Source organism: Egretta garzetta, unplaced genomic scaffold, assembly GCF_000687185.1.
Source record: "Egretta garzetta isolate BGI_Z169 unplaced genomic scaffold, ASM68718v1 scaffold289, whole genome shotgun sequence".
NCBI lineage: Eukaryota > Metazoa > Chordata > Aves > Pelecaniformes > Ardeidae > Egretta > Egretta garzetta.
This window is the reverse complement of record NW_009260801.1, coordinates 51,352-60,037: the sequence shown is the minus strand read 5'-3', so window position 1 is coordinate 60,037 and position 8,686 is coordinate 51,352. Positions and strand designations below refer to the sequence as shown.

The 8,686-nt window shown below is 39.5% G+C and overlaps 1 protein-coding gene across 1 annotated transcript in view; it reads right to left on the bottom strand.

Annotated features, from left to right (window-relative positions):
• Positions 1-6,628, bottom strand: part of LOC118453090 (putative uncharacterized protein ENSP00000383407) — a 34,153-nt gene extending 27,525 nt beyond the window's left edge. The window contains exon 1 of the mRNA XM_035902210.1: positions 6,605-6,628. Within this exon, the coding sequence (XP_035758103.1) occupies positions 6,605-6,628 (24 nt within the window). The remainder of the gene's footprint in view (positions 1-6,604) is intronic.
• Positions 6,629-8,686: the final 2,058 nt, after the last annotated feature.

Genomic DNA, 8,686 nt, shown 5'->3' with positions numbered 1-8,686 from the left:
GAGCAAGAGAGCAAAGGCATGAGAAAGAGTGAGTGCATGCACGCAAGAGTGAGGAAGAGTGCTAAAGAATGAGGTAGATAAAGAGTGCATGTGAAAGACCACATGAGAAAAAAGCACATGTGAGAGATGGTGAGTGTGAGGGCGTGGAAGGGGTGGGCACAAGAAAGGAAGGCACAAGGGTGGGATAAAGCACGTAAGCATGTGAGATTGTGGTTACATAAGAAACAGCAAGTATGTTTCTTAGGGGAACATAGGAAGGGTGCAAGAAAGGGGGAGGGCACCAAAAAAGCAAGGCAACAAGAAAGGGGGAGCACCCCAGAAAGGGAATGCACACAAAAAAAAAAAAATCAAAGGCATGGGAAAAGGAGAGATCATGAGAAAGGAAGCCTGCATGTGCGAGAGTGTGCATCTGAGAAAAAATGTGTATGTGAGAGGGAGAATGAGAGACTACATGTGAAAGAGAGCGAGCATGCACATGAGAAAGCGTACTCACAAAAAAAGAAAGCTCATGCGGGAAAGAGAGAGCATGAGTGCGCAGGAAAGGGTGAGTGCAAGAAGGGGTAGGGCTGAGGCCAAAATAGCACATGAGCACAAGAAAGCAAGAGCATGAGAGAGGGCAAGTGCTTGAAAAGGGAGAGTGGGGCGTGAGGAAGAAAGAGGGAGAGACTGAGGAGGGGGAGATAGAGATAAAAAAGGATTGAGAGAGGGACTGCACCTGAAACCAAAAGAGAATATGGCAGAAAGAGAGAAAGCATGCATGGAAAAATGAGTGTGAGAGCATGAGAAAGAACAAGAATAAAGTTGAGAGAAAGGGTGTGAGGTCACAAGAAAGGGGGTGAGGTCATGAGAACGGGACTGTCAGGAAGGGAGTAAGGACACAAGAAAGAGAACAGGTTGAGAGACAGGGAATGACCACAAGAAAGAGCATTATCAGCTGTGAGAAAGAGCAAGTGCATGGGGGAGAGAGAGAGGGGGCGGGGGGCAGAGAGACTGAGTGTCAGAATGAGAGAGCTTGGGTGGTACGAAGAGAGAGTGCAAGGGCTCAAAAAAGGGTAGGCTCAAAAAAGGGCACAAGTGTGGGAAGGAGTGAGGGACCGAGAAAGAGTGAGGGCACACGAGGGACCGGGCTTGTGTAAGAGCAGGCACAAGACAGAGTGAGTGCCCATAAGAGAGAGAGCGGGTGCAAGAGAGGGCGGCCAGGAAAGCAAGTGCAAGAAGGGAAGCCTGCACAAGAAAGCAAAAAAGACTGAGAAAGAGAGTTCCCAACAAAGAGAAAGCGCATCTTTGGATAACAAAAGAGTTTTCTTTGCTGACTGGTGGTATACTTTGTAGGAGGTAAATATTGAAAGAAATAACTTTCTTTCAGGACAATTTGAAGTATGTAACTGAAATTGAAATTTTCTTCCTTCCTTTTTTTTTTTTTTTTTAATTTTTGTTAGGTCTACTTTTATACCAAAGAATGCAATGTCAACAAAATTGTCAATTTCATGTATCACAGAATCACAGAATGGCAAGGGTTGGAAGGGACCTCCGGAGATCATCCAGTCCAACCCCCATCCTAAAGCAGGTTCACCTAGAGCAGGTTGCACAGGACATTGTCCAGGCAGGTTTTGAATATCTCCAGAGAAGGAGACTCCACAACCCCCCTGGGCAGCCTGTTCCAGTGCTCCGTCACCCTCAAAGTAAAGAAGTCCTTCCTCATATTCAGCTGAAACCTCTTATGCTTCAATTTGTACCCACTGCCCCTTGTCCTCTTGGAACTCTTTGAGTAGTCCTGAGCGCACTAAACATCACAGAACAATATGAAAGATAGCTGAAGAAAACATTAACTTAATTCTGGAGTAATTAGTACATTTCCTTTCTCCTACATGGGATGAGAAAGCCTTTTGAAGCCCTTTGCTTCAGGAGTTTTATGGGAGAAAAGGTCCTAGTTCAGATCTAGAAGAAAATAATTGTCTGTAACTCTTTTCTTTGCATGATATTATTATCATGGCATGAAGAGACTAAATCGATCATAAGGTGGAGAGAGGTGCATTTAGTAATGCAGTCAGGTCATTCTCCAGCTCAGTCTTTAAATGTGAACTCCTGTGTATGGTGGGATGATAGCAATCCAGCTAAAATGAACAAGGAGTATATGAAGATGATGACATGGGAAGCACTACAGAGCTCAACCACTCAGATCTCTTCTACTCATACTATAGAGCATGGTCTTTCCACATTCAGTTAATCCTTCTTTGTTAAAACACATATTTTTAAGTCAAATCCATTTCTAAGTAACATCACACCCCAATAGCCACAGCAGCATTAGCATATTTCTATTTACCCTATGGTTTCTTTAACATATGGAGTTAATATATGTGATTAAATAATATTAACATAAAGTTAGTAATATATCTATTCTACAGCTTTCATTAATGCTTCTTTTCTCTGCATCTTTCACCATAGAAACATTAGTTAGTGCCAAGGGCTGTTTCAGTTTATAACTTTAGGTGTAACATATTTTACATTGTGCTGCCAGCACATCTTTAAACCAACTATCAAAATAAAATATATAACTAGTTCAATGCTACTGAAAATCACTAAGATGATTAGACTTTCAATCAGTACTTAACTTTATGTTTTACTAGCAAAAGATGTGGTTAGAAAGCTACCATATGGAAGACAAATAGACAAATGTGAGGGATCTTATTTGCTTTAAACCCTGAGATCAGTGCTCAACTTGAATAACTGATCTGAGCAACCCTGTGATTAGGAATGTTGTATCCTTGCCTTACCGCCCTTCTCGCACAGGTTTCTGAAATTAAAAAATGTTGGCACCTCTTAAGTATCTGAAATTCTTCCCTGTCTTCATTAGTTCCATTACTAATGCCAAAGAAGGTAGGATCTAGCCATTAAGTATAGTTTTGTGTAAGGAAGTCTTTCATGCCCCTCACATCTGCTTTCTTAAGGAAAGTTTACTGAAATTTGGGTTTTCTTTGAAACAGAAATATATCTGGCTGTACCTCTCTTAGTAAATGAAATGATGGACAAGAATGAACCTGGGTATGGTAACATGATCACCTGCACTGGTGCCCCTTGCCAGAACAGTCCCTGGCCCGCACTTGTCAACTAACAGACATCCAAACAACTCCTTGGCAAAGTTGTTAAAACACCATCAAACCCATACTTGACAGGCAGGTTGCATGCAGCCACCTTGTTTTGGAGGGTTTGCTAGAACAGACACAGGTTCTTGCATGCCAAGGAGGCTTAATGCCTGGACAAGTTCCTGAATGTGTGTACTTTATCAATAGAGTTGGAGCCTCTGCCTTCCTCGTGGGTCCAAAAGTAGAGAAATACATGAAAAAACTGTTATTTGGGCTAAGTGTACAACTGAGGTCAAAGATGGATGCATCTAAGGAGACATGTCTGCTGCTTCCAGGAGTAAATACTATCAGAAAAGAGAATAACCCAGGACAGGATTAACTGGTAGTGCTCCAGGTGAATTGGAGCTAACACCCATGTATATATCCTCAATATAGGAGAGCTGATTCAGGAAAATAATATTTAAAAAAATAAAGATTTTACCTTAACTAAAGGACTTGATGATTCAATAATACCTTTTATTTCTCAGATTTGTAGGATGCTGACATTTATTAGGCAGGCTATGCAAATAGATGGTTTGTAAACATAATTTCTTGCAATTCATTCAGAAACAGTGCTTGATTTGGACACCTCTCTGTATATTGTCCGTAAAACAAACAGTATTGTTCTGATTTAATTGTCTGACATGTTAAGCACCATAAGATGGAAAAGACATTGGAAATTCAGGGTCTAAGGTTGACCTTATAACATGATATGTCTACAAAAGAAGTGACATTTATGCATTCGATCATTTTGTAAATGGAAAAGGGACACAAGGTTTTGAAGGCAAATCTAATTTGTCTGCAAATCCCTTGAGACCAAGGTAATCATTCTGATGCGAAATTAATCTCAGTTGAAAAACCAAATCATTCTGAAGTCAACTAAGGACACAAAGCTGGGGAAACACCCCATGCTGGAGCACTCATACTAGGAGATCAAAGGGCTCCCAGGTGGCAACAGATTGGAATAATTTCTGTCTGCATCCCTGGGAAGGGCAGAATCCAGTCCAGGCTCCAAAGTCCATACAACCACCTTGTGACTCTTGAGTGTCTTCAGCCTCCACATCACCACTTGCCAGGCTGGCCCATAACACTGTCTCTCTCATGCTAAAAATATGTCCCAGTTTTATGGACAGGTATGAAAGCAAACCCAAAGAGAGTCAAATCCAACAGCATAAACAGATGTTCCTTTAACTACTGCAGTGTTCCACCACCTTGGATCAGCCAGAAGTCTGGTTCTACTCTGTTTTTAAACAGAATATTCTTGTCATTCCCTCAGGTTGTAGCTAACTTCAACCACTATACTCCAGAGGGTACAAAACTATTGTCTGAGCTATAAAACAATGCATTTAAAAATATATTCATATGTAGACACACATGTACACACAAGCACACACTTGTTGCAGTCTGAAATCTTGTCAGTCTATGTGAGGAAAATACTTCCATGAGAATCCTATTTTTTGGACAGCTCTTTTTGTTCTGTCTGCCAATAGTCTAAACTTCTCTTCCATGGTTTCAGGTTTAGCGGTTACTCCAGATGTTCACTTGATGTAAATCAGCCATGATTTCTGTTCATCAGTGCCTGTTTGCATCTCCTAAGGAACTGGCTCCTCCAGTGTCTTTCAAAGTTGTTTTTAAAGCCTAATTATTTTGTTGCCATGCATTATTTCTGACGTGACTCTCTTGAGGAAAAAAATACCTGTGTATTGATACTTCAACCACTTTGTTGCCTTCACAGTCCCAGGCCGACAGAGTGGAAGTAGCTAGTGTACATACTTGGAGCACTAGCTCATCTCTGAGCTAGACGATCTGATTACAGAAAGCAACTGGACTGTGTCGCATGCATAGGCAGGACTGCATAGGACTCTGAGGTTTATGAAATACATTAGTGACCTATGAATTATCTTTAGATCTGGATAACTTGTGAGGTGTTTTGCTAGGTGCTTGAAGGATTACCAAAGCAGACAGAATGGCTCCAATGGAAAGCTTGTAAAGAACAGCGGTTATCTTCTTAGCAGCAATCTTTAAACAGAACTAATTATTTCATTATAGAAACGATCATGGCACTAGCTTTCACTTGTCTGAACCATTCATTATTACCGCAGTCATTATCTCTCTCACAGAGACTCCAGTTGCTGCATACCCAGCTTAACAGAGAAACTGCAACTTGACCTACTCTCACCTACATAATCTACCTTGCATTTTGTCTAAATGCTGATTTCTCAACTGATACGGGGCTCAACACCTTTTTAAAAAGTGAACTACATAGAAAGTAAGAAGCTGCCCCAATGGAACAATAAAATATTGATAGAACAGTTCTGTCCCAAAGAACTTCAGAAACAAGGATTTTCAAGCTGTTACAGATTATACCACAAACCCCTTGTTAACTTGGAACAAATACACAGGTATTCACAGTAAACTACAATGAAAAGTGTAATTGAATTCCCAGAGAATTTTTTTTTATGAGAGACTCTTGCCACAGAATCCTAAAATACCACTGCATTTTTCTTTAAGTACTCCAAAACAGCTATTAATCCTTATGACCTGGAGAACAGCAGTACTCTGCACTAAGATAGCATTAGCAATAGGAAACAACGGCTTATGCAAAGCAGCTCCCTTATTTGAATTTGTGCCAGTGCAGTTTGAATACTGATTTTTATTGTTCTTTCTAAACATATGGGGAAGATATACTAAAAATCTGGACAAAAGATGAAAAATAGGCAAACAGATCTACTGTGCTGTGTAAATACAGCAAATAGACTCATCTAATTACCATTACTAATACTGAGCATTGGTATTAGCAGATGGTTAAGCTTTGAAAACAGAAACAGTTTCCATGGATTTCCTATCCTGATTTACCTGTTCATTCTGACCAGTTGTCTTGGGGCAAGGAAGGAGAAATTTAAAAAAAAGAGAGAGAGAGAAAGTGGGAAAAAAAAAACCCAAAACCTTGAAGAGGGTCTTAAATCAACTCTGTCTGTGAGTAAATATTGCCATATGACTGGATTAGCCCAGATGACTGTGTAGTCATGCTTGGCTAACAGAAAACTAATTCTTGAGAAGTTCTAGCAGTTCTCCCAAACTATTAAAGAAGGCGAACAGATACTATTATCTCAAAAAAAACTAGCTTCAAGCAAATTATAGCATACATATATTTAGTAATTTTAACATACATACGAGGCATTTTGCTGTGTTAGGGTTAAATGCTGCATGTTTAAATGTTCATGGTTTTGTAATAGGTAGTGCACTGTACATTTACTATATGCTTTTTGCTTCATCTTATTTTTACTGTATCATATTTTGCTATGTATAGTTTCTCATACATAAACTCTTTCATCTATGCTGGAGAGACTCGCTGTTGTTACACAACCCCTGCACCGTTCGTGATATAACACCTTGATTTTTTTTTCCATCCAAACACACCCACCAGTTGAGTTTATCAACTCAGCAACCCACTAAATAAAAACATGTGTGTGTACACTTACCAGAGAAAAACAGAAAAGATTCATGTTGGTATTGAGATCCGCTCCAGCGCCCCACAATTCTGCTCCACAAACTCCTGCCGCACAATGCAGCTCCTCCTTGCTCTCCCAGCTGTTTGTACATTTCTCCCTGGAGATTACCGCAAGATAAAATCCCTGCAATAATCCACTGGATTCAGAGCCCATTATCAAATGAGACAGGCTTCCCCAGGCCAGTACAAACTGTTTTTTGAATTAAAGAACAATGTTTACCAACAAAACAAAAGCATGGTCTGAATGATTATGATGGACTTGGGAAATGCTCTCTTGCAGGCTGTTGTTTCCATTTAGTTTATCATCAAATAGAAATAAAACTCTTTCTGCCTAAGACCACTGGAACATACAGCTAACTCCAAGGCAAATCTTCTCAGTTTACTCAGATTATCAAAAGACACAGAAAGTCTTGGAAAATGCTGATTTTCTATACAGATGAATTAATTTACAAAATTAAGTAATTGGTTTTGACTACATTTTGAATGGAAGCATCTTAGGGACTTTGGAGAAGAAACCTGTGGCTCACAATCAAATTATTAAAAAAAAAACCCAACTAAACAAAAACCCAAGCAAAACCTCACACTCTGGTCCTGTACACTAAAGAATAATTACCAAACTGGTGTCTGACATGTTGAATTTTTGATGATGCAGATAAGGACTAAACCAATTCAGCTATTAGGAAACCTGGCAAACCTGGAAATTAAAAAATTGGAAATATTCAAAGCTGATCCACAGGTTATAATAAGAGGTAGTATAGTGTACACAGACAGGCAGATGAGGGATAAGCAAGTGTAAAGGAAAACAGTAGCCTGGGTCACTAACTGGTATTAATCAGCAAAATTCCATCACCCAGAGTGGAGTAGAACAGTCTGAGGATGAAATAACGCCAAAAGCGCTGCAAATCTCAAATCGCTTCAGATTATTAAACACCTGAAATTACGCTGGTTTTGGAATAATATTGCTTCTCAACCCACAATTTCCCATAGCTCTTATGTGAATGCTATATTTGGTTACATGAACAAGCAGCGGTTGGTACCAAAGAGGTAAGCTGAAATTCACTGCAAATGGAAAGGTACTGGCATTTTGTGACCAAGATCTTGATTTCCTTTCTTTGGGCCCAGAGCTTCATATTCGTAAAGGTTAAGCATCTCTTTCATAGCTCATACTTCTGACTATTTCCGTTTATTCTAGTAATTTTGCAGTTTGATCCTAGACCCCAATGAATTCGAAATGTCTGTATTTTGACAAGATAAATACTTTTTAATGTAAGTTAATTTCTACCCTGAACAAAACTCAAAAAAGGCTTACACAAAGGCATGCCAACAAACACCAGAGGACAGATTAAGATTCAAGATTTTAAAAGGAAAAGATCTTTAGTTTGCACTTTTCCTATTTACTGTGAAGTATATAAAAGTCTTTTTTGAAGGCTTTTCTCAGGCTTCCTTTTTGGTTATAATTTCAGATTGTTTTCACATATTAGAAAAGTAGGGTTGGCTATGAAAAACTTCATGAAAAATGTTATAGTTTAGAAGCCAATTAATGAGAGACTTCTCATTTACTCCTACAAAGTTGAGGAACACTAACAGATTTTGTCAATTACCACCTAGTGACACTTTCCTAATGTGATTATACAAAAATAGACATCTGAGAGGCCTGGCTTGCCACAGATGGGCTTGCATTTGCTTTGTGGCTCACTTGCTAGTTTCCTTGTGAGGGGGCAAGTTCTTATCCTTCCTGTGCCTCAGGTTCTCCAGCTGGAAAAACTGAGATAACAGCACAAACCTCATGTTGCAAAGAACTATGAAAGTAATTATCAAAAGCATCCTATCCCAGCCATGGACAATTATTTTTTTTAAATTTTTTTAATGCCAATTTACAGTAATGTCTACCTGAAAAACTCTACAAAGACTGAAGAGCTAGTAAAATGACAAGATATAATAAGGAAGCAATGCTTAAGTAACTCAGGGAGATATGTTTTTCATTCAGACTGAATTAATCTCTTGATTTTGGATTGTGGCTTTGAGCGGGGGGGGGGGGGGGGGGGGGGGGTGC